At 44.0% G+C, this 26,787-nt stretch overlaps 1 protein-coding gene across 3 annotated transcripts in view; it reads left to right on the forward strand.

The window, feature by feature from the left end:
- LOC124151629 (dipeptidyl peptidase 9-like) overlaps positions 1 to 22,297 on the forward strand; it is a 28,516-nt gene extending 6,219 nt beyond the window's left edge. For all 3 annotated transcript variants that reach the window (XM_048380833.1, XM_048380832.1, XM_048380830.1), the window contains exons 3-20: positions 746 to 926; positions 2,238 to 2,354; positions 3,101 to 3,223; positions 4,095 to 4,156; positions 5,353 to 5,456; positions 6,275 to 6,443; positions 6,815 to 6,980; positions 8,136 to 8,206; positions 9,026 to 9,096; positions 9,891 to 9,972; positions 11,456 to 11,591; positions 15,109 to 15,286; positions 16,006 to 16,117; positions 16,562 to 16,664; positions 18,264 to 18,313; positions 18,669 to 18,811; positions 19,409 to 19,520; positions 20,941 to 22,297. In XM_048380833.1, coding sequence (XP_048236790.1) covers positions 746 to 926; positions 2,238 to 2,354; positions 3,101 to 3,223; positions 4,095 to 4,156; positions 5,353 to 5,456; positions 6,275 to 6,443; positions 6,815 to 6,980; positions 8,136 to 8,206; positions 9,026 to 9,096; positions 9,891 to 9,972; positions 11,456 to 11,591; positions 15,109 to 15,286; positions 16,006 to 16,117; positions 16,562 to 16,664; positions 18,264 to 18,313; positions 18,669 to 18,811; positions 19,409 to 19,520; positions 20,941 to 21,033 — 2,073 coding nt within the window. In that variant the 3' untranslated portion in view covers positions 21,034 to 22,297. The remainder of the gene's footprint in view (positions 1 to 745; positions 927 to 2,237; positions 2,355 to 3,100; positions 3,224 to 4,094; positions 4,157 to 5,352; positions 5,457 to 6,274; positions 6,444 to 6,814; positions 6,981 to 8,135; positions 8,207 to 9,025; positions 9,097 to 9,890; positions 9,973 to 11,455; positions 11,592 to 15,108; positions 15,287 to 16,005; positions 16,118 to 16,561; positions 16,665 to 18,263; positions 18,314 to 18,668; positions 18,812 to 19,408; positions 19,521 to 20,940) is intronic.
- The last annotated feature ends 4,490 nt before the right edge of the window (positions 22,298 to 26,787 follow it).

Here is a 26,787-nt window from a genome sequence, read left to right on the forward strand (position 1 = left end):
ACTATTTGTAGTGAAAATTAGAAGTGAAAAAGTAAATATTTTCATCCGTTGCACCATCTTTTGACACTGCCAACTGTAAATCATCAGTGTGCCAGATGTTTGACTATCCTGTCTGAAAAATATGGGTTACTCACTACAGACACGAGCACATACAAGTATCATGATACATATCTGGTCCTGAGCAAGGTATCGTGATACGTATCGGATTGTGAGCAAGGTATCGTGATACGTATCGGATTGTGAGCAAGGTATCGTGATATGTATCAGAGGGCACAGTTGGTGTATCATCCCAGCCCTACCCTGACAATTGGTAGGCAAATTGGGAAAAACACATTTTCATAAAAAATGGAAATGTTTTTGAAGTCCTTATGTTCTTACTTTCAGCATTTACAGAGGTATTTCTACATTGTATTTCATTCAATGCAGCAGTATAAAATATAGCGAAATGTAAGGACACAGTGAATGTGGAGTCTAATGGTCTGAATTAATGTTAGAGCTCTATCACTGTCAAAGGCGGAGATTGTATTTCATTGGTAACAAGAATGCAGACCAATAAAGAGAAAGATTATCATTTCATCGAATGCAGTGTTAAAATACAAATTTAATATACCACTGAATTTAGGCAACTTGGAACTTTTGTTCGTTCGTGTATTGTGTTTGGTTAAAAGATTGGCCTGTAGAGGGCACTGCGCTTGGAGTCGAAGATGAATCCCTCCACTAACTGCTCTCACTTCTGTTTCGGCAGCATGTTGAAGATGACCGAGTGATTCTCCCGACGGCTATCAGCACAAGTTGTTTAGGGGCTCGTCTGGATCCAAAGATCTGTCCCCTGGATACAAACCTGGTGTCTTTCATTCATAATGGCGATCTGTGGATCACGCATCTCATTAGCGGGCAGGAGAAGAGACTCACGTTTGTTCATAAAGGTAACCATGTTGGCACATTCCAACCATGTTGGCACAGGTTTTACCATGAGAATGTGAAATTCTCATATTGCAGTAATGAAACTTCAGTCGTAACACCACTCTATGTGTAGCATCCAAGGGGAAGTGTTATCTCTCTCTCTCTCTCTCTCTCTCTCTCTCTCTCTCTCTCTCTCTCTCTCTCTCTCTCTCTCTCACGCACTTGTACACACCACACACACACTTAAACAACATGTATCAAAAACAAATGTATGTTTCAAACATACTTTCCATGAAGCTAAGGAAGTGTGTGTAAAATATCTCTTAGTGATGTACGTGTACTTGAAAGAGATTCTTAGAGCTGCCTTATTGTCCATCTCAACTGTAAGTCTACCGTGATGTCTCGGGATGTATCGTCTATGTTACTGCTACAAACCCAATCACTACATCCTATCTTGTAATGCAGGTACTGTAAGTCTACCATGATGTCTCAGGATGTATCGTCTATGTTACTGCTACAAACCCAATCACTACATCCTATCTTGTAATGCAGGTACTGTAAGTCTACCGTGATGTCTCAGGATGTATTCGTCTATGTTACTGCTACAAACCCAATCACTACATCCTATCTTGTAATGCAGGTACTGTAAGTACCGTGATGTCTCGGGATGTTTTCGTCTATGTTACTGCTACAAACCCAATCACTACATCCTATCTTGTAATGCAGGTACTGTAAGTACCGTGATGTCTCAGGATGTATCGTCTATGTTACTGCTACAAACCCAATCACTACATCCTATCTTGTAATGCAGGTACTGTAAGTCTACCGTGATGTCTCAGGATGTATCGTCTATGTTACTGCTACAAACCCAATCACTACATCCTATCTTGTAATGCAGGTACTGTAAGTCTACTGTGATGTCTCAGGATGTATCGTCTATGTTACTGCTACAAACCCAATCACTACACCCTATCTTGTAATGCAGGTACTGTAAGTCTACCGTGATGTCTCAGGATGTATCGTCTATGTTACTGCTACAAACCCAATCACTACATCCTATCTTGTAATGCAGGTACTGTAAGTCTACTGTGATGTCTCAGGATGTATCGTCTATGTTACTGCTACAAACCCAATCACTACATCCTATCTTGTAATGCAGGTACTGTAAGTCTACCGTGATGTCTCAGGATGTATCGTCTATGTTACTGCTACAAACCCAATCACTACATCCTATCTTGTAATGCAGGTACTGTAAGTCTACTGTGATGTCTCAGGATGTATTCGTCTATGTTACTGCTACAAACCCAATCACTACATCCTATCTTGTAATGCAGGTGAGGGGGGACTCGCAGCAGACCCCTGTGTGGCGGGGGTACCGTCATTCGTGGTTCAGGAGGAGTTTGACCGTTACACGGGGTACTGGTGGATGCCTAAAGTCACACAGTCTACAGGTAAGTCTGGGACAAGAATATCGTTAGCTGACCTGTCATCTACAGGTAAGCCTGGACAAGAATATTGTTAGCTCACCTGCCATCTACAGGTAAGTCTGGGACAATAATATCGTTAGCTCACCTGTCATCTACAGGTAAGCCTGGAACACAAATATCGATAGCTCACCTGGTATCTACAGGTAAGTCTGGGACAAGAATATTGATGACACCTGAATCCGTTCAAGAAATTCAGATTCAATTACCCATATTCCTGTCTGCGAGATCTCTCCTGATTTCTAATCACATGACACAATACTCTCTGCCAAGCGAGAGACATCACAACCTGTCTGTACACCGTTTGGCTCCCATTCTCTGTCAGGAACTCATTGAGATATCAACCTGTGAAGATCCGGGGTAGAATAGGTCTTTAGCAACCCATGTTTGCCGTAAAAGGCGACTATGCTTGTCGCAAGAGGCAATTAACGGGATCGGGTGTTCAGGCTTGCAGACTTGGTTGATGCTCATGATGTCAATCACTGGATTGTCTGGTCCAGACTCAATTATTTACAGACCACCGTCATATGCTGCATTAAACAACGAACAAACACTATGGGGGTTGGGCTAGGGGATGTGTCCTTGACAGTTTATGGCCACCCCCCCCCAACCCCCGCCCTAATCTTTTACATTTTAACATTAGGGTTATGACAAGGACTCTTTGACTTAAATCATAATTTGGAACACTAACACCAAAATGTTATATTTTCTAGATGAAGCAAGCACCTTCAGGATCCTGTACGAGGAAGTGGATGAGTCCGATGTGGAGATTCTTCACGTGTTTGCTCCTGTGACAGACGACCAGGGTATCGACGAGTACAGGTACCCTCGTGCAGGTAGGCCCACTGTCCACTTACTGGTCAGCTACTCAAAGACTCTTGGGGATTCAGGGTTAGAAAAGGTCCCAGAAACCTCTGCTGGCGACATGGAATGGATGACCAGTCTCGATGACTTTGATAGTGTGTCTTCCTTCTTCCCGAGGCAAGGGAGTTAACTTACTATAAAAGTCCATTTTCACCCTTGCCAAACTAGGCTGGAATATTTTGGCTCAATCGTAGAGCCACCAGTGGCAGTTATGAGTTATGTCCCTTCTATGTCCCTCCTACTGACCAATCAGATTCCGTCTCTCCTTTCACTTTTTCTATGTAACATAATGGTGGCACCCAGTCCAGACGATGTGATCGATAATCAAGATCTTTATTGTAATAAAATGGGTCTTACCTCGCAAAGTACATCAAATCATTTGAGCACCTTAAAAACACGAAAACATTTGGAAAACATCTGTTGATGCCCAATTGACGGTAAAATGCTCTGCAAATTCTGCAATCGACCCAAATCTTCCCTGCAGTCGCCATTTTGTTTTCATTCCACGATTATGATTGGACAATGCTTAGACTCGTTAATCCAGCCAAAATACAGCTCCATAATTCCAGCCTAGTTCAGCAAGGGCTGAAACTGGACTTTTGAAGTCAGTTAACTCCCTTGCCTCAGGAAGATGTGTGTCATCATGGATAAGTCTCGGGTTTGTCTGGTCCACACTCACTTGCAGTGTGGAACCTAACTCCATTGTTTGGGTTCAAATTCCTCAAGGGCTCGATCATGAAACTCATTCAAAACATTCACCATTTCGTCATTATAAGCTGATATACTGCATTTTCATTTTTCTGGTGCCATTTGATTCATCTTATGATCATGTCAATGTTTTAGGTACAACAAACGCCAGGAGTACTCTGAAGATTATAGAGTTTGAAGTGGGGGAAGATGGTTCGGTAATTACACACAGTATTATTATTCTTGTAAGGCTTAGAAGTGATCTTCAGCAGCCCATGCTTGTCTGAAGAGGCGATCAATGGGATCGAGTGGTCACACTCGCTGATTGGCTGATTGCATCTCATTGTATGTCATGATAAAATAGATCGATGCTCAGACCTGTGAAGATCCGGGGTAGAATTGATCTTCAGCAGCCCATGCTTGTCTGAAGAGCCGATTAACGGGATCGAGTGGTCACACTCGCTGATTGGCTGATTTGCATCTCATTGTATGTCATGATAACATAGATCAATGCTCATGATGTCAATCACTGGATTGTCTGGTCCAGGCTTGATTATTTTCAGGCCGCCGTCATATAGCTGGAATATTGCAGTGCAATCCTCTGTTCAATTTTTGTAAAATCATTGCCATCATTAGTCATTTTTTCAGAAGATGATATTGTCCAAAAAATTGTATTGCAGTATTTTGCGAAATAGGTATCTGTATTGCAGTATGTATTGCAACATATAAGATAGCTGAAAAACGAAGCATGGTTCATTTCACGATAAAACATTGTTCTATCATGACGTCATTTCTGGAGATTTGAGCATGCGCTTGATGATGGCGTAAACTGGACACCATTATTTTCACGAGTTTAGTGTCCAGTGAGTTGTTCCCTTTAGCTGTAGCTGGGCTACCCATATATATACAATGGTCAAGCGATCGCATTCAAACGTGGGAGAGATATGACAATCGGTAATGGGTGAAAAGATACAGATTATCGAAGTGAAAATTGTGAGAATATCCGGGAAATACCAAATGTAACCCCCCTGTACATAAACAGGACTTGTCCGACATTGCCGGGGTCGGATTGTATACAGGGAGTTATTATCATTATTTAAATACATGGAAATGTTTGAAAGCTTGAACATTTTCTCGACATCCTTAAAAATAATGTTGAAATCTCATATAAGAGATAAACGAATGGGAGTTGTCTATCATACAATAAAACACTGCAGGGAGCTGTGGCAATGTGATATTGCTGCAATATTGCTAAGAGCGGCATAAAACCTCATTCACTCACTAGTTTGGAAACCCAAACAAATCTCTGATTTTATAGGGGCATAAAACAGCCCCATCCCTCACCCCATCCCTAGACTACGACATGTTTGTTGACAAAGTCGCCCCCTGTGACCCCGTGTTGTGTCTCCCCCAGCTGCTGGAGGGGGCGGTGGAGCGCCACATGATGGAGCCACTGTCAAGTTTCTGTCCCTGGATGGAGTACATCGTGAGAGCTGGCTGGACTCCAGACTCCAAGTAGTAAGTATATAGTCACAAGAGCGCAGGCTTGTTGCTTACCAGAATCAGGCCTTTTACATACTGGGGTGACCGCCTCCGTGGTCTAGTGGTAGAGCGTCTGCCCGGAGAGCGGAAGGTTCGGGGTTCGATCCCCGGCCGCGTCATACCAAAAGACGTTAAAAGATGGTACTTGTTGTTACCCTGTCTGGCGCTGGGCATTAAGGAGCTAAAACAAGGACTGGTCGGCTCGGAGTCAGTATACTGTGTCTGAGTGGGATATTCATGTTAAACTGCGGCATGGTATCTCACTGAGCTAGCACTATAAATAGGCATCAGTCCGGACTAGTACAAGCAGCCACACAAACACATGCACGTCGCTTTGCTTGTCGTAAGAGGCGACTAACGGGATCGGGTGGTCAGGCTTTCTGACTTGGTTGATGCATGTCATCGTATCCCAATTGTGTAGATCGATCACTGGTTTCTGGGGTCCCGACTCAATTATTTACAGACCGTCGTAGAGCAGGCCAAGAATTTAATTGATGGATATCTTGGGCTCAGCAGTATTTGGGTAATGGCGATTCTTTTTTCTTTCTTTTTTTCGCAAATACACAGCTTATCTGGAGCTCTGTTTCAGCGTGTACGCCCAGGTGTTAGATCAAGTGATCTCTGTTTCAGCGTGTACGCCCCCATGTTATATTGAGAGATCTCTGTTTCAGCGTGTACGCCCACATGTTATATTGAGAGATCTCTGTTTCAGCGTGTACGCCCACATGTTATATTGAGAGATCTCTGTTTCAGCGTGTACGCCCACATGTTATATTGAGAGATCTCTGTTTCAGCGTGTACGCCCAGGTGTTAGATCGAGAGCAGCAGCAACTCGCTGTCATCCTCATCCCCTTCGAGTACTTCATGCCGATATCCTCCGACATCGAGATGAGCAGCTTTGACACCAGCAGTTATCCCCCTTTGCAGTTCATCTACAGGGAGACATCCAATATCTGGATTAATGTGAGTTTGTTTGTTTGATCTTTGTTGTTTTTGCCTTTGTGTTGGCTGGAATAAGGTGGTCCGTCTGTCTTTGCCTGGAATAAGGTGGTCCGTCTGTCATTGGAAGGAATAAAGTGGTCCGTCTGTTGTTGGAAGGAATAAGGTGGTCCGTCTGTCATTGGAATATAGCTGTCCTGGTAGTCATGTTTTTAGAAAATCTTTACAGCTTTTACTTTTTCACCGAAGATATATGTGGTAGTAGTATTCGGAGTCATCTTCGATTTTCTGTGTTATTGAGCTTGATGTGAATTTTGACCTTGATTTGACCTTTGCACTTTGACCTTGCTCTTCATTCTCTCAAACTTGATTTGACACTTCTAATGATGTTTCAGGTTCATGACATCCTGCATTTTTTCCCACAATCTTCCCCAGACGAGATAAGTTTCCTGTGGTCCAGTGAGAAGAGTGGATACAGGCATCTGTATCATGTGACATCCAAACTCCAAACACCTCCACCTGACTCAAACCATGCCATGGAGCTGGAAGACAGGTCTCAAGGTAGGACTTGATGCTGTTGTGTTTGTTTGTTTGTTTGTTTGTTTGTTGTTTAACGCCGCACTCAGCAATATTCCAGTTAATTGACGGCGATCTGTAAATAATCGTGATTCTACCAGACAAATCAGTGAATGACCAAGTCAGTGAGCCTGACCACCCAATCCCATTAGTCACCTCTTACGACAAGCATAGTCGTTTTTTACGGCAAGCATGGGTTGCTGAAGACCTATTCTACCCCGGATCTTCACGGGTACCATCAACCCTGAATACATTGGGCTGATATGTGGTGCTGTTGCTATTCTACCCCACAGGTCAGTTGACTAAGGTCGTGTCGTTCTCAAACCAAAATGACGGCAGAGTTCGACAACGTATCCAGAAATTCTTGACTGGATCAACTGAGAAATGAGCAAAGGTAGCCAACACCCATCATCCTCAGTCTGCTCCCCATCTTCAAAGTAGTCATAAATTTCATCAGTTCGTTTTCGAGCCTCTTTTATTACGTTCTTCATTTGGGCAAGGCAACCATGTGTTAGTTGCGCCGCCATTTTGGAAAAGTGCACCCTGGGATGAGCTATCAATTTGCTTACTCTAAGCAATTCGTGGCTTGCAACGCGCCCCTGGTGTTTGGATCTTGTGGGATCTAACAGATATGTTTCATTTATTTGTACACATCTTGACCATGCTGTAAACAAGACTGAAAGAATGAGTGAGTGAGTATGGTTTTACGCCGCTTTTTTAGCAATATTCCAGCAATATCACGGCGGTGGACACCAGAAATAGGCTTCACACATTGTACCCATGTCGGGAATCGAACCCGGGTCTTCGGCGTGAAGAGCGAACGCTTTAACCACCAGGCTACCCGACCACCAAAGACTGAAAGAGCTCAACTTTGAAACATGTTTCTACTATTTATTTTGACATCATATTTTGTTCAAATCAGAGTTTAGTATTTATGCAGAAATTATTTGAATATCAAAGCGGACCATTGCTGACAGGAACCTTTGTCGAGTGTCTGTCTTTGTTGATGTTTCAAACTGTTGACTACATATTCAGGTGAGCTACAGTGTTGTGGCACAACTTTTATGTTCTCCAACAGACAAATCTGTGTGATTTGGTGATTGAACTTCGTCACAGGGTTATTCTTCTGTCTTTTTCCAGACTTCCTCCAGAGCCAGATGGTGAGAGAGGTTGCAGTAACCCAGGGCGACTGGGAGGTGAACGGGAAGCAGGTACACAGTTTTAGTATTATCAATTAGTGTTGGCCATCCCAGGCTGGAAGTGGTCCCCAGATCATTAGTGTTGGCCATCCCAGGCTGGAAGTGGTCCCCAGATCATTAGTGTTGGCCATCCCAGGCTAGAAGTGGTCCCCAGATCATTAGTGTTGGCCATCCCAGGCTAGAAGTGGTCCCCAGATCATTAATGTTGGCCATCCCAGGCTAGAAGTGGTCTCCAGATCATTAGTGTTGGCAATCCCAGGCTAGAAGTGGTCCCCAGATCCTTTGTGTTGGCAATCCCAGGCTAGAAGTGGTCCCCAGATCATTAGTGTTGGCCATCCCAGGCTAGAAGTGGTCCCCAGATCATTAGTGTTGGCAATCCCAGGCTAGAAGTGGTCCCCAGATCATTAATGTTGGCCATCCCAGGCTAGAAGTGGTCCCCAGATCATTAGTGTTGGCAATCCCAGGCTAGAAGTGGTCCCCAGATCATTAATGTTGGCCATCCCAGGCTAGAAGTGGTCCCCAGATCATTAGTGTTGGCATTGCAAATATCCGTTAATTATTATTATTGTTGTTGTTGTTGTTATTAGTGTTATTATTATTAACACACCATAAACTGTAGACTAATCAGTGATATTCTTCAGCGCAGTCATGCAACACATGCCCCACCCATTTCATTGTCAGCCAATTAGGAAACTCTTGTCCTACATGACCATATTTTCTTTCGATTTTTTGGTTTATTGAAACATAGACATAGATAAAAATTCCTTGGCTAGGCAATGAAAGGCTATGGAATGACTTGCAGTTTGCTTATATAATCTTATCTTGTTTCAGATATGGGTGGACGAGCTGCGTAAGCTGGTGTACTTCAACGGGCTGAAAGACTCCCCCCTTGAAACACACTTGTGAGTACAAGGAACATGCCTGTGGGAATTCCTGGGCGGAATATGGATGAGTGTAGCGGCCTAGCCACCCACATACCTGTGCTCGTGAACTGAAGTGTTATCCCCATGAAGATCAGGGTTAGAACCGGTCTCAGCAGCCCATGCTTGCCATAAATGGCGACTCTGCTTGTCGTAAGAGGGGACTAACGGGATCGGGTGGACAGGCTTGCTGACTTGGTTGATGCATATCATCAAATCCCAATTTGTGCAGTTAAATGTTCATGATGTCAATCATTGGATTGTTAAGTCCAGATTATTTACATACCACCGTCATATAGCTGGAATATTTCAGAGTGCGGTGTTAAACAACAAACAAAAGTGTTAAACCTTTAATTTGTGTCACTTTAGTCTTTCCTCCAACATTAAGCCGACTGCTCGGTGAAGAACCTGACTCACTCACTCACCCACTGTTATTCTGTTCCTCTGTAGGGGCGGTCGGGTAGCCTAGTGGTAAAAGCGTTCGCTCGTCACGCCGAAACTCAGGTTCGATTCCCGACATGGGTACATTGCGTTAAGCCCATTTCTGGTGTCCCCCTCCGTGATATTGCTGGAATATTGCTACTCACTCACTGTGGTCTAGTGGTTGAGTGTCTGCCCAGAGAGAGGAAGGTCATGGGTTCGAACACCGCCTGCGTAATACCAAAACCTTAAAAGATGGTACTTGTTACCCTGTCTGATGCTCGGCATTGAGGGGTTCAAACAAGGACTGGTCGGCTCGGAGTCGGTAGCTCACCTCTGCTGTTGGTCTGTTACAGGTACTGTGTGTCGTACAACTCACCCGGTGAACCGGTCAGACTCACCCAGCCTGGCTTCAGCCACACAGTCTCCTTAGATAAGGTGAGTCGACAATCAAGACGTGACAGGTATCATTGAAAGGTGTTTTATTATCCCTGCTCACAAAGTGAATAGGGGATACAGGAATGGGTACTGTCCGTCCGTCCTGCCATCCGTTCATCACATTCCATTTATGAGCAGAAGTCAGAAGTGATATCTTAGATATCATAGATAGGACAAGTGGTGAACTGGTGCCTGTTGATAGTTTGGAATTTTTGTAAAAAATCATTTTCGAGTTTCCATAGCAACAACTTTGACTTGGAAGTGCTCCTTTCCGGAGCAGATCTTGCAAACTGTGCAATATCTCTTGCCTTGCACACAACTGGACATGTCATTTTGGCGGGGTATATGTGTAGTTCATGCTTGTTTAGATCTCTTTTGGTGAATGCTGAGGCTAAAAATCATGATTATGAATGAAATAAACAACTCTAAAAAAGTTAAGGAACACCCAATTTTTTTCTTATTACTGCAGTTAATCTGTTATGGCTTCTTATTGTTTGCGTTCTTAACTTTTTTGGAGTAGTATATCACAAAACAACCTTAGCGCTACGACTGTCATAAGTCGATGTTTAGGTATGGGCGTCATGATGACCTTAGCGCTACGACTGTCATAAGTCTATGTTCAGGTATGGGAGTTACGATCACCTTAGCGCTACGACTGTCGTAAGTCTATGTTCAGGTATGGGAGTTACGATCACCTTAGCGCTACAACTGTCATAAGTCTATGTTCAGGTATGGGAGTTACGATCACCTTAGCGCTACGACTGTCGTAAGTCTATGTTCAGGTATGGGAGTTACGATCACCTTAGCGCTACAACTGTCATAAGTCTATGTTCAGGTATGGGAGTTACGATCACCTTAGCGCTACGACTGTCGTAAGTCGATGTTCAGGTATGGGAGTTACGATCACCTTAGCGCGACGACTGTCGTAAGTCTATGTTCAGGTATGGGAGTTACGATCACCTTAGTGCTACGACTGGCGTAAGTGTATGTTCAGGTATGGGAGTTACGATCACCTTAGTGCTACGACTGGCGTAAGTGTATGTTCAGGTATGGGAGTTACAATCACCTTAGTGCTGAGATCACCTTGTACAACGGCACCCTGGTGTTGCCCCGGACAGAGTGGGGCTGACTGCATTCTTGCTTTTGCAGTTTGTAAACAGTAACAAACAGTGATTTGAGTGTAAAAAGTAGAGCTAACCAGCTTCAGCAGCAGAGGCACATGATGTCATGTAATTGTGACGTCATGGTAACCTATGACGTCACAATGGTCTGCCAAGCATTGTGATGCAATTCATTGTAGCAATATCTCCCAGGAAATATTTCCTTGATCTCACCCAAGCTATATCTCCTGTGGAAGCCAGTTTTGTATTTAAGCTCATTTCTTATGGCCAAACACCATACAAGGCTGAAGTTTGGAATAAGGCATGAAACATATGTCCCTGTCGCTGTTTGTTTGACTGTTTGACTGTTTGTTTGTTTGCAGGCCTGTTCTCTGTTTGTGTCTGTGTACAGCTCGGTCCAGCACACACCTCGATGTAAGGTTTACCGTATCTCCCATGGAGACCACCCCTCTCAACACACACAGGCTGAGCCTTGTGGAACTGTGATAAGCTCTACGTGTAAGTACTGTCTGTGTACAGCTCCGTCCAGCACACACACCTCTCAACACACACAGGCTGAGCCTTGTGGAACTGTGATAAGCTCTACGTGTAAGTACTGTCTGTGTACAGCTCCGTCCATCACACACCCCTCTCAACACACACAGGCTGAGCCTTGTGGAACTGTGATAAGCTCTACGTGTAAGTACTGTCTGTGTACAGCTCCGTCCAGCACACACACCTCTCAACACACACAGGCTGAGCCTTGTGGAACTGTGATAAGCTCTACGTGTAAGTACTGTCTGTGTACAGCTCCGTCCATCACACACCCCTCTCAACACACACAGGCTGAGCCTTGTGGAACTGTGATAAGCTCTACGTGTAAGTACTGTCTGTGTACAGCTCCGTCCATCACACACACCTCTCAACACACACAGGCTGAGCCTTGTGGAACTGTGATAAGCTCTACGTGTAAGTACTGTCTGTGTACAGCTCCGTCCATCACACACCCCTCTCAACACACACAGGCTGAGCCTTGTGGAACTGTGATAAGCTCTACGTGTAAGTACTGTCTGTGTACAGCTCCGTCCAGCACACACACCTCTCAACACACACAGGCTGAGCCTTGTGGAACTGTGATAAGCTCTACGTGTAAGTACTGTCTGTGTACAGCTCCGTCCATCACACACCCCTCTCAACACACACAGGCTGAGCCTTGTTGAACTGTGATAAGCTCTACGTGTAAGTACTGTCTGTGTACAGCTCCGTCCATCACACACACCTCTCAACACACACAGGCTGAGCCTTGTGGAACTGTGATAAGCTCTACGTGTAAGTACTGTCTGTGTACAGCTCCGTCCATCACACACCCCTCTCAACACACACAGGCTGAGCCTTGTGGAACTGTGATAAGCTCTACGTGTAAGTACTGTCTGTGTACAGCTCCGTCCATCACACACCCCTCTCAACACACACAGGCTGAGCCTTGTGGAACTGTGATAAGCTCTACGTGTAAGTACTGTCTGTGTACAGCTCCGTCCATCACACACCCCTCTCAACACACACATGCTGAGCCTTGTGGAACTGTGATAAGCTCTACGTGTAAGTACTGTCTGTGTACAGCTCCATCCATCACACACCCCTCTCAACACACACAGGCTGAGCCTTGTGGAACTGTGATAAGCTCTACGTGTAAGTACTGTCTGTGTACAGCTCCATCCATCACACACCCCTCTCAACACACACAGGCTGAGCCTTGTGGAACTGTGATAAGCTCTACGTGTAAGTACTGTCTGTGTACAGCTCCGTCCATCACACACACCTCTCAACACACACAGGCTGAGCCTTGTGGAACTGTGATAAGCTCTACGTGTAAGTACTGTCTGTGTACAGCTCCGTCCAGCACACCCCCCTCTCAACACACACAGGCTGAGCCTTGTGGAACTGTGATAAGCTCTACGTGTAAGTACTGTCTGTGTACAGCTCCGTCCATCACACACCCCTCTCAACACACACAGGCTGAGCCTTGTGGAACTGTGATAAGCTCTACGTGTAAGTACTGTCTGTGTACAGCCCCATCCATCACACACCCCTCTCAACACACACAGGCTGAGCCTTGTGGAACTGTGATAAGCTCTACGTGTAAGTACTGTCTGTGTACAGCTCCGTCCATCACACACCCCGCTCAACACACACAGGCTGAGCCTTGTGGAACTGTGATAAGCTCTACGTGTAAGTACTGTCTGTGTACAGCTCCGTCCATCACACACCCCTCTCAACACACACAGGCTGAGCCTTGTGGAACTGTGATAAGCTCTACGTGTAAGTACTGTCTGTGTACAGCTCCGTCCATCACACACCCCTCTCAACACACACAGGCTGAGCCTTGTGGAACTGTGTGAGCTCTACATGTAAGTACTGTCTGTGTACAGCTCCGTCCATCACACACCCCTCTCAACACACACAGGCTGAGCCTTGTGGAACTGTGATAAGCTCTACGTGTAAGTACTGTCTGTGTACAGCTCCGTCCATCACACACCCCTCTCAACACACACAGGCTGATCCTTGTGGAACTGTGATAAGCTCTACGTGTAAGTACTGTCTGTGTACAGCTCCGTCCATCACACACCCCTCTCAACACACACAGGCTGAGCCTTGTGGAACTGTGATAAGCTCTACGTGTAAGTACTGTCTGTGTACAGCTCCGTCCATCACACACCCCTCTCAACACACACAGGCTGAGCCTTGTGGAACTGTGATAAGCTCTACGTGTAAGTACTGTCTGTGTACAGCTCCGTCCATCACACACCCCTCTCAACACACACAGGCTGAGCCTTGTGGAACTGTGATAAGCTCTACGTGTAAGTACTGTCTATGTACAGCTCCGTCCATCACACACCCCTCTCAACACACACAGGCTGAGCCTTGTGGAACTGTGATAAGCTCTACGTGTAAGTACTGTCTGTGTACAGCTCCGTCCAGCACACACCCCTCTCAACACACACAGGCTGAGCCTTGTGGAACTGTGATAAGCTCTACGTGTAAGTACTGTCTGTGTACAGCTCCGTCCATCACACACCCCTCTCAACACACACAGGCTGAGCCTTGTGGAACTGTGATAAGCTCTACCTGTAAGTACTGTCTGTGTACAGCTCCATCCATCACACACCCCTCTCAACACACACAGGCTGAGCCTTGTGGAACTGTGATAAGCTCTACGTGTAAGTACTGTCTGTGTACAGCTCCGTCCATCACACACCCCTCTCAACACACACAGGCTGAGCCTTGTGGAACTGTGATAAGCTCTACGTGTAAGTACTGTCTGTGTACAGCTCCGTCCATCACACACCCCTCTCAACACACACAGGCTGAGCCTTGTGGAACTGTGATAAGCTCTACCTGTAAGTACTGTCTGTGTACAGCTCCGTCCATCACACACCCCTCTCAACACACACAGGCTGAGGCTTGTGGAACTGTGATAAGCTCTACCTGTAAGTACTGTCTGTGTACAGCTCCGTCCATCACACACCCCTCTCAACACACACAGGCTGAGCCTTGTGGAACTGTGATAAGCTCTACCTGTAAGTACTGTCTGTGTCTGTAGAAGTCATGGAATCCGGGATAAACCCCTGTGTTAGTCATTGAATCATGACCCATGAAGATCTGGTGTAGATTAGGTCTTCAGCAACCCATTCTAAGAAGCAACTATGCTTGTCGAAAGAGGCGACTAACGGGATCGGGTGGTCAGGCTCGGTGATTTGGTTGATGCATGTCATTGTATCCCAATTGCGTAGATCGATGTTCATGATGTCAATCACTGGATAGTCTGATCCAGACTTGATTGTTTACAGACTGCTGTCATATAGCTGGAATATTGCTGAGTCTGGCGTTAAATAACAAAGAAACAAACAAACCTACAAACATGGAATCCTAGATCACTTCCTGTGTTAGTCATGGAATCCTGGATGTGTCCCCCCTATGTACCCATGACAACCCTGATGAAATGAAGTAACTTGTACTCTTTGAATTGTCCTATCAGCCTGTCCTGAGTACCGAGCCCCGGAGCTGTTCAGCTACCCTAGTAAGAGCGGCTACACCATGCACGGCATGTACTACCACCCCCACAACTACGACCCCGGCGCCCGCTACCCCACTGTCCTCTTTGTGTACGGGGGACCCCAGGTACAGCTGGTCACCAACGCCTTCAAGGGACTCAAGTGAGTTGGACTCTCCATCATAGTTCTGTTGTATTAGGACCGCCGCTGTTCTCTCGCCGTCTAGTGTCTGCCCGGAGAGTGGAAGGTCCGGGGTTCGATCCCCGGCCACGTCTTACCAAAAGATGTTAAAAGATTGTACTTGTTGTTACCTTGTCTGGCGCCCGGCATTAAGGGGCTAAAACAAGGACTGGTCGGCTCAGAGTCAGTATACTGTGTGTGAGTGGGGTATTCATGTTAAACTGCGGCATGGTATCTCCGTGGGCTAGCACTATAAAATCGGCATCAGTCCAGACTAGTACAAGCAGCCACACGCACATGTGCATGCACATCGCTATATAAGTGCAAATATCTTAGATACGACGTTATAACCCATATCACCTCACCTATTGTACTGGGTACAGCAAACAACAGTTATAACGACCAGGGACCACTAAATTTACTTCGTTATATCTATAGTTCGTTATAAGCATTTCGACTGTCAGACGCTTGGATCAAGCCATATGTCTGTAGTCGCATTTTTATACACAGACTATATCCACTTCAAAGGCTATAGCCTAGTCACTGTGTTCAAGAGGCGTTTTGATTGGATGTTTATACCACACTAATGAGCGGGATGAGGTAAGATAGCGGAAGAGATGATGAAGGTATCAAGTAGGTCCAGTGTATATAGCATGGAGGTGTGGTAGAGTAGTGTGTGATGTGTGTGTTTGTTCTGTCAGATTCCTGCGTCTACACACGCTGGCCTCCCAGGGCTACGCTGTCGTTACGATAGATGGTCGTGGTTCTTGTAACAGAGGCCTCCAGTTTGAAAGTCATATCAAGGGGAAACTGGTAAGTACAATTTCCTTGAATCTACTCTGCTCGCTCACTCACTCACTCCGCACTCACTACCCACCCATCACTCACTCACTCTGCACCCACCCCTCACTCACTCCACACCCACGCAATCACTCACTCATCCACTCACTCATCCAAACCACTCACTCACCAAAACCACTCACTCACTCAAATCCACTCACTCACTCACTCACTCACTCCGTACCCACCCACCACTCACTCACTCTGCACCCACCCCTCACTCACTCCGCACCCACCCAATCACTCACTCACTCACTCACTCACTCACTCACTCACTCACTAACTACCCCTTCCCCAGGTGGACACTGAATAGCGTATGTGAGTAAATACTTCTGTGATATTGCTACAATAATATTGATGTAGCTGAAATATTGTTCAAATCGCCATTAAACCCAACTCACTCTCCTCCCATTTCAGGGCACTGTAGAGATAGAAGAACAGGTCGAGGGTCTGCTCTGGCTGGCTTCCAAAGTAGACTTCATTGACCTGACGAGAATAGCTATACATGGCTGGTCTTACGGTGAGTACAAGTATAACTGTTTCATTGACCTGACGAGAATAGCTATACATGGTTGGTCTTACGGTGAGTACATGACAGACTTCATTGACCTGACGAGAATAGCTATACATGGCTGGTCTTACGGTGAGTACAAGTATAACTGTTTCATTGACCTGACGAGAATAGCTATACATGGTTGGTCTTATGGTGAGTACAAGTGTAACTGTTTCATTGACCTGACGAGAATAGCTATACATGGCTGGTCTTACGGTGAGTACAAGTATAACTGTTTCATTGACCTGACGAGAATAGCTATACATGGTTGGTCTTATGGTGAGTACAAGTATAACTGTTTCATTGACCTGACGAGAATAGCTATACATGGCTGGTCTTATGGTGAGTACATGACAGACTTCATTGACCTGACGAGAATAGCTATACACAGCTCGTCTTACGGTGAGTACAAGTGTAACTGTTTCATTGACCTGACGAGAATAGCTGTACATGGCTGGTCTTACGGTGACTACAAGTGTAACTGTTTCATTGACCTGACGAGAATAGCTGTACATGGTTGGTCTTACGGTGAGTACATGACAGACTTGATTTACCTGATGAGGCCGTAGATGACTGCTCCCATCTTGAATACAGAGATGCAAATTGGCACTTGCCCACTTTCCTCTTCCAGTCTTTTGCTTTTGGGGGCCTCTAGGGGTCATCCTTATATGATATCACGTTTGAGGCTAGTGAGGTCAAGAATCATCACTGTGGGTACATGACAGATTTCACTGTACTATTTAGGGGGCAGAATAGCCTACATTGCTGGTCTTATGGCAGGGTCAATAATCAACTTCATGGACCTTGTAATTTCATGGACACTTCAGAAAATCCTGCCATCACGAAATCCCCTCATTCTCTAGGGACTGTGATGTAGGGATTATAATAATCTAATAATAATTTATAAATTTATAATTTATAATTTATATACCGCTCTTATCCAGATACTAGTAACGGACCAAATGTGGTTTATTGTTCCCCAACCAGTGGATCTGTATGCATTCCAGTTATCATTCTCAACTCCCTGGGGAGTATGCAACCCAAGCTGCCGATGAGGCACATATCGGGTACCCATTCCATGCTGGGTGAACAGGCACATTTGAACAAAGTGACTAGCCCAGGGTGACTTCACACGTTTTGACTCTTGTGTCTTGGAGTGTATGAGTGTATACCTGTTTCCACCATCTGGTCATCTGTCGTTGAATGAGTGGGTTCTTTTGAGCGCACAGGGTTATGTGAGTGAGTGAGTGAGTTTATGCTTTACGTCACATCGGCAATATTTCAGCCATATCGTGAGTCATGGTGTATGTACTGTACACTAGGGGTAGTGACAACACTGTAAGGACCTGTAAACAGTGTTGGTCCCAAGGCTGAATAACAACCCGGTCACTAGCGGGATACGATCTCAGCATCTGGCGCTTGCTAGCTTAGCACTTTAGCCGCTTGCCCTATCAGTGTGAAAGAATCATCCTATTGGGATGCAGTTTTCTGTTTTGATCTTTTTATGTTTTTATTGAGCTGCCTGCTGAAGGTTTGTGTGACTAACATGTGTCTGTGTCATTCCAGGTGGGTACTTGGCGCTCATGGGGCTGGCTCAGAGGCCTGATATCTTCAAGGTAACGTCACATTCTACTTGCAGCTGACACGCCGTGATATAACTGGAATACTGTTTAAAGAGGCATAAAACCAAACTGACCTACTCACTCCTTCAACAATATTAAACCAACTCACATACTTAAGATGAACTTTACCAGTACAGTCATCACCTTGTGGCAGCAGTTTCTAATAAATTCTTACAAAGAAGATTTGCAAATATTTGTTTCAAATCAATTTAATTTAATTGATGCGTTATGAACTATATTCCTTACAAAAATTGGGAACCATAGTTTATAGTTTCTTGTAACTAACACATGATGATATTTGTATGTGTGACAATGATTATTACTGCTGATGTGTGTGTGGTGTGTACAGGCGGCTATAGCAGGTGCCCCCGTGGTCAACTGGATCCTGTACGACACAGGCTACACCGAGCGCTACCTGGACGTCCCACAGGCCAACAAGGACGGCTACACGAACGGCTCCGTCCTCAGCTACATAGACAGGTTCCCAGATGAGTGAGTATGGAGTATGTGTAGAACTATGTGGGAAGGTTTCTCTTCTCCACTGCCCAGAGTTGCCTCCCCTTACCATCAAGGATCCGCTGGTCATGTGTCTTCTTTTCTTACTTGATTGAATATGTCATTTACATAGTCCAACCAAACATTTATGCATACTGTGAATCAGACGACATTTAATATTTACTTCTGCCTTGCACAGTTTGTTTTTTAAAATAAATAGAATCCACCTCATAATTATGAACATTTTTTATGCCAATATACCCTGTCTGGCGCTCGGCATTAAGGGGCTAAAACAAGGACTGGTCGGCTCGGAGTCAGTATACTGTGTCTGAGTGGGATATTCATGTTAAACTGTGGCATGGTATCTCAGTGGGCTAGCACTATAAATCGGCATCAGTCCGGTCTAGTACAAGCAGCCACACACACACACACACACACACACACGTGTATGCACGTCGCTATATAAGTGCAATAATCTTGGACGCGACGTTAAACCCAATTTCACCTCACCTCACCCATATATTGGCAGTGATAGTAACCTAGTGGTTGCCGGGATGTAGATTGATGTAGCTGACTTAGTGATGTGTTTTTCAGAGAGAATCGCCTCCTCATCATACACGGCCTGATCGACGAGAACGTCCACTTCCACCACACCAGTCACCTGGTCAACGCACTGGTCAAGGCCTGCAAACCCTACCAGCTCCAGGTCAGTTGGCTTTAGAACCTACCGTATTCGACGTAATAAGGGCCCAGGGCGCTTTCAAAATTAGAAATAGGGGGCTCTTATTAGAATATTATTTTGGTGAAAAAAACTTAAAAGATTGCGTGGTTTATTCTGACAGCCTGAAATGCTTATATGCTGCAGATATATTTTTCCAGAATTTAATTGCCCGTAATTAAGGGTGCATATAACACTCCAGTGCGTATTATACGCGAATGAAAAAGTCTTGTGTGCATTGATCAATCGGAAGGGGTGCTAATTTGGAACGTTCACTAGCCAATATATTAGCAAATATCGCTGTGGGCGCTTATTACGTCGAATACGGTATGTTAGAATTCTGGGTTCGATGGCGTGGATCATTTTGGTCATAAAATTAACTTACTTAATTGTCTGCAGACTCAATTATTTTGCTGGAATATTTGGAATATTTGCTTAGTGGGTAGATAAACTTGTTTGTTGTTTAATGCCGCACTCAGCAATATTCCAGCTATGTGACTTCAATTTGTAGATAATCAAGTAAATAATTGATTGACATCATGAGCATCGATCCACGCAATTGGGATACGATGACATGCATCAAACCAAGTCAGTGAGTCTGACTACCCGATCCCTCTTTGAATTTTACAACAAGCATGGGTTGCTACAGGACTTTCTGTTTCAAGGTTGCCTTGCATTAGACATGGGTGATTGAGTGAGTTGGGTTTAACGCCGCTTTTAACAGTATTCCAGTTATATCACGGCGTGTCAGCTTAATGTGGGAGGAAAGCCCGAAGTGATGCAGGTCTTAGACGTTTACTACTTCAGTGAAACCCACAAGCACGGGTATGGTGCTGACAAACCTAGAAACATAATCGGGCGAACCGGGATTTGAACCCACAATCATAGGATTCTGGCGTGCCCATTGGACAACTCTGTACAACGAATCGCGGCGCCTTAGACGACTGGGCCCCTCGTGCCCCCCATTAGGCATGTGTTTATGCAAATTGGAAGAGATGTCGTTAAACCAGAAGTGCATCTGACTTCCTTATTAAGGTCACTCTGCGATTCGCTGTGCAGAATTGCGTCCCTTGGGTATGCCAGAAACCTATGATTGTGGGTTCAAATCCCGGTTCGCCCCGATTATGTTTCTAGGTTTGTCAGCACCATACCCGTGCTCGTGGGTTTCACCGAAGTGGTAAACGTCCGAGACCTGCATTAATTCCTCCCACATTAAGCTGACACACCGTGATATAACTGGAATAATGTTAAAAGCGGCGTTAAACCCAACTCACTCACTCACTTATCAAGGTCACTACAAGCATAGGATTTCTGTATTCAAGTTGTCTTGTCATGAGACATGTGTTTCCCATGCTGGAAGTGTAATCATAAATCTAGGAGTTCATGTAACTCTCTTGAACCCTTTCAGGTGTACCCAAACGAGCGACACGGAATACGTAGTCATGAATCCAGTGAACACTACAAGACAATGGTTCTCAGCTTCCTGCAGAACAACCTGTGAAGAACACGGCGCCACAGCCAGGAATCTAGTGACATGGGCCACAGTCGGCCTGTCTGTGTACAGAGATCCCAATGGGGACTACAAACACCTTGGAGAAAATTGTCTTTTCCTTTAAATTTGACGGTTATATTTGTCACTAATTTATATAATAGTTGTGCCAACTGCATGGGAAATTTCTTGTTGACTGTTTTATATGATCTACCTTTATGTTCTTGCTAGGTACCAAGAACCGTTCTTAACATGTTTGCACTGAAGAGGATGAACGAATATTCATATCACATTGTCTGAAGAGTCGATCAAGTGCCATTGATGACCATCTGTGCATGTTTTAAATGCCAGAAAAGCCATATCGTTTGTTTTATATCCTAAACTGTAATTTAATTGCCTTTTCCAGATTTTCTTGAAACTATTTTCACAATCTTTACGAATTAAGGCAGATGATTCTGTGTGAAGGACATACGCAAGAGTAGAAGGATTTTATTTTTTTAAATCTTTCATTGGTAATTGGAACTCATTGGAAGTATTCATTGGAATACCGTATTCAACGCAATAAGCGCCCAGGGAACTCTCAAAATTAGAAATAGGGGGCTCTAATCAGAATAAAATTTTGTTGAAAAAAAACGGAGTTGAAAGATCGTAAATTTCGTGGTTTATGCAGACAGCCTGAAATGATACAAAAGAAAAGTCTGTGCGTATTATACACGACAGATATATTTTCCAGAATTTAATTGCCCATAATTAAGGGTGCATATAACACACGAGTACGTACTTTACGCGAATAAATCAGTCTTGTGTACATTGATCAATTGGAAGGGGTTTCTAAATGGGATTGTTCACTAGCCAATACATTAGCAAATATTGCCATGGAGCAGGACGCTTATTACGTCGAATACGGTATGCTAGATTTGAAATGTCAAGTGCCAAATATGGTAATGACAGGAAGTTAAACTTCTTGGAGAGGCATTAAGAAGATTGAGTAGTAAGTAATGAGAAGATACATGGATGAACAACTTCTTTATTACAAGTAGGAGTGATGTTTTGGTGAAGGTTCCAACACCGTTGTCATGTCAACCTCACAGCATGAAAGTTTTTGTAGAATATCTTTGAAAATACTTACTCATGATGTTATTAGCCTCACTATGTAGGGGGGGCACGGGTGGCCCAGTCGTCTAAGGCGCCGCGATTCGCTGTGCAGAGTTGCGTCCCTTGGGCACGCCAGAAACCTATGATTGTGGGTTCGAATCCTGGTTCGCCCTGATTATGTTTCTAGGTTTGTCAGCACCATACCCGTGCTCGTGGGTTTCACCGAAGTAGTAAACGTCTGAGACCTGCATCACTTCTGGCTTTCCTCCCACATTAAGCTGACACGCCACGATATAACTGGAATACTGTTAAAAGCGGCGTTAAACCCAACTCACTCACTCACTCACGATGTAGATTGGATATGTTTCACGTTTGAAAAGTTTGTGTCACTGTGAGATCAATGCTTAGGCGATGTGAGTTACGATGTTAAAAGTTACAACTATAGAGGGTCACTAGATTCATATACAGGCGACTTAATGGAGCAGGTGGTCTGACTCCGTGACTTACTTGGTGGCGTGTCAACATACCCTGCTTCTTGGAACATTGCTCAGGGGCGGTCGGGTAGCCTTGTGGTTAACGCGTTCGTTTGTTACGCCGAAGACCCCGGTTCGATTCCCAACATGGGTACGATGTGTGATGCCCATTTCTGGTGCCCCCTGCCGTGATGTCGCTGGAATATTGCTAAAAGCGGCGTAAAATCAAACTCACTGACTCACTGGAACATTGCTCATAACATTAACTGACTGGATTGTCTGATAGCCAGATTCAAATACTATAGGGTCTTAACGACACCTTGATTGCCTTTAATTTTAAGCACTGATTATGTGATTGGGTTGGATCGCATCGGATCGCATCGGACCTTTGTACCATCTCTACAGTTTCAAGTCATGGTTGTAGTTATTCGGCATATACATGCTTGCCGTTAAAAGGTGACTATGCTTGTCGTAAGAGCGACTAACGGGATCGGGTGGTCAGGCTCGCTGACTTGGTTGATGCATGTCATCGTATCCCAATTGCGTGGATCGATGCTCATGATGTCAGTCACTGGATTGTCTGGTCTAGACTCGATTATTACACTAAACAAACAACACATGAATCCGTCAGCATGTTCAAGAGCACATGAGCAGGTTCAGCTGCATGCTGTACACTTGTGAACCGCACCAGACCACCGTCATATAGCTGGAATATTGCTGACAGCAAACAAAATAAAAAAAATGCAAGGCATATCAGATAACGGTAACTGGTTCCAAGGGTCATGTTTTGTTCCAACAGATACGGTGTTTGTTGATGCAATCTGTGTTTGACAATCAAGTCTACCTTTCAAGATCGATGCTCATGATATCAATCACTGGATTGTCCTGTCCAGACTCGCTTGTTCACTGACCACCGTCATATAGCTGGACTACTGCTGAGTGCGGTGTTAAACTACAAACAAACAAACACAACCAACAAGCATTGAATATTTCATGCACACTTGTAAGTCCGAGATGAGAGACTGGAGTTACCTCCCTTGGTGTTAAGTCGACATTTCTCCATGCAGAGCGAACAGTTATGGATCATTGGGAATCAGATGGGGTCACAGGTTGAATGTTTATTACTTGAAATATATTTTGAAGTGAAGGTTGATTCCCGCTCTGAAAATGAAGGATAACTGACAAATATTTGGTCATATTGTACTGTCAGTTTTCAATTACAATCTGCCCTCTGAGATATTTATGTAAATTTTTCTCTTTGAAAAAACAGCCCATGCTAAGCTGTAATTCATTTTTTGAACAGTCTTCATATATACAGTAACAAGAAAGTAACAATTTCATATTTTGAAATTAGTTTTTTTGTTCGTGTAAAAATTCATTTTCTTCGTGTTTGATCTTTGAAATAATAGGACAGTGATACAGTTAGGTTTTAACAAATTGCTTCAAACATCGGAAAGATGGTTGTCTCTTGTGTTCACTTTAATGGTTTGCCATGCATTTTAAGGTTAAAGTTGCAAGCGTTTTAACATGATTGTCGTTAGACTTAATTGTGATACATCATCCTGTTATCATAATTTTAACATTACTATTATTTTACGTTTGTGTTGATTAGTTGTGAGGTGAATAGCACATGTTGACAGCTGTGGGGGCAGCTAGGTCTAGTTGGCATAGCAACCAGTCAGGTGGATGGGTAGGACCAAGGGGCTCAAACATCACATTGATGGCCATACCAATAAAATTTGATATTTATTTTATGAAAAAAATGAGCATTTGATGCACAACTATAATATTAGAAAGAACCAAATTGTGGGTGGATGGGGCTCTTGGAATACGTAGATGTGAGTTCAGGTGAGGAGGATTTATTTGGGGATGGTCCTGACGAGGAAATTTTTTTCCCTCATCTTCCATCCTCTCGTCATCAGCCTGTGTTAAAGCATAGAGTTACTATCATCTTAGTACTACAGTCACGTTTTGGGGGTGGTCCTTTGAAGTAGGCTTGAAACAGACTATTTTGCTGCTCATGTTAACACTGAAGTGACTGTTTCTAAGCCATCATGGTTGGTGGTAATTTTGTTTAATCCTCCAGGCCCCCCACTCAACAAAGTGATCATAGTGTACGTCTGTCGTAAATCTATGTTAAAGTATGGCAGTTATGATCATCTTAGCGCTACGACAGTAGTAAATTTATGTTAAAGAATGGGAGTTACGATCGCCTTTAACACTACAACTGTCATAAGTCTATGTGGACGTATTAGAGTTACGATCGCCTTAGCGCTACAACAGTCGTAAACTTATGTTAAAGTATGGGAGTTATGATCAACTTAGCGCTACAGTTGATTTGCATAATGGGACCTTGACCATTTGTGTCCTTATGCTAAGTCTTGTCAAACTAACTTTCTTCTTTCTCACACCCAAATGGCATTGTTTATGTTTAAGTACTATTACAAAATGACTTGTACAGCTGAATTTCATTTTTGAACATTATTCTGAATTATTGCACATACCATGCCTTTTTATATTGGTCAGGGCCCCGTTCCATAACGCTACCTTTGCGCTACAACTATCGTAAAAAGTATCCTATGTTAAAGTTTGGGAGTTCCGATCAACTTAGTGCCACAGTCACTTTGCGGAATGCAGCCCAGTAACATGGTCAATATGCCCCCAGGATTCACGTTGTACATTGGTCTAGCTTTCATTTATGTATTGGAGAAAACACACTCACGAGGGTTTGGTAGACAGAGCATGCCCTGGGGAGAGGGAAAAACCACGGGGGCGAAGCCCCAGCGGTTTTTCCCAACCCCCAGGGCATGCTCTGTCTACCAAAACCGAGGGAAAGTGTTTTTCCATGCTTATAAACCGAAAAAAGAAACTTAAAACAACATTTATCAACATTTTTATGTTTCGAACATACTTTCCATGAACCTTAGGAAACATGCGTAAAATATCTGTTGCTGGCATACGGATCTTGAAAAGGACATTCTAAAAACCAGTGAGGCTCATCAACACCTCTGTAGCCTTGTGGTACACTCACTGGGCTACAGATATGAAGGTTGCGAGTTCGATCCTCGGGAATATAAAGAAAACATTTGTCATTTGATTTTACATTTCATTACATGTTACAATCTGAAGGGAAGTTATATTAATAAAATACCCAGGACATTATATAAAATCCCAGGGACATTACAACGTCCCTGTTTATGAGATTTAACCCGACTGGAAAGTAAATCCTCACAATAGGTCTTAATGCCAATAGAAAGAAGTCTCTTACTTAATAGCGATCCCAATGAATAGGTTTATAAGAATTTGTAACATGCAAAGGAATTGAAAAGAAAATCCACCTCCCTACCCAGTCAGATTTGAAAAGAGATATTTCTTTACATGGCCTAATGAGCATGGAGATGACATGGCCTACCCTTGTTATGGTCTGTCAATTTGATGTATTCAACTAATAAGTATTTCATACAGACATTTCAAACGTGGCGAAACTGAAATATCTGTGTTTCTAATATGATTGATATTATATGAATTCTTTTATTGGCATTGCTAAGAAATTGACGGATGACAAAGTAACCAAAGACTTTTGGTTAACAACTTCTGTATCATACTGTTCCTGTAATAGCGGCGTATGACACAGGATAATATAGAAGTTGTTATCTATTCTACCCCGGAATCTTCACGGGTCGATAATAATATAGATGTTGTTATCGACCCGTGAAGATTCCGGGGTAAAATAGGTCTTCAGGAACCCATGCCTGCCGTAAAAGGCAACTATGCTTGTCGTAAAAGGCGACTAACGGGATCGGGTGGTCAGGCTCACTGACTTGGTTGATACATGTCATCGATCCCAATTTCGCTGATCAATGCTCATGATGTCAATCACTGGATTGTCTGGTCCAGACTAGATTATTTACAGACCGCCGTCATATAGCTGGAATATTGCTGAGTGCGGCGTAAAACAACAAACAAAACAACAGCAAAAAGAAGTTGTTATCCAAAAATGTTTGGCTGCTTTGCAATTCATGTTCTGCTTGTTGAGTGTTCACAGTTCACAGAAGTGTCAGGGCATTGTGCAAGAGTTGACACCCCGATATGAGATATGATACACGTATGTGCCGTTTCATGTTGTAGTTTTTGTCGATTTGGAAAAAGTATCTATTACAAAGTTTTTTCAATAACCAAGCCTGAGTACTAAGTTAAA

This window comes from Haliotis rufescens, unplaced genomic scaffold (assembly GCF_023055435.1).
Source record: "Haliotis rufescens isolate VD_foot unplaced genomic scaffold, xgHalRufe1.0.p SCAF_33, whole genome shotgun sequence".
NCBI lineage: Eukaryota > Metazoa > Mollusca > Gastropoda > Lepetellida > Haliotidae > Haliotis > Haliotis rufescens.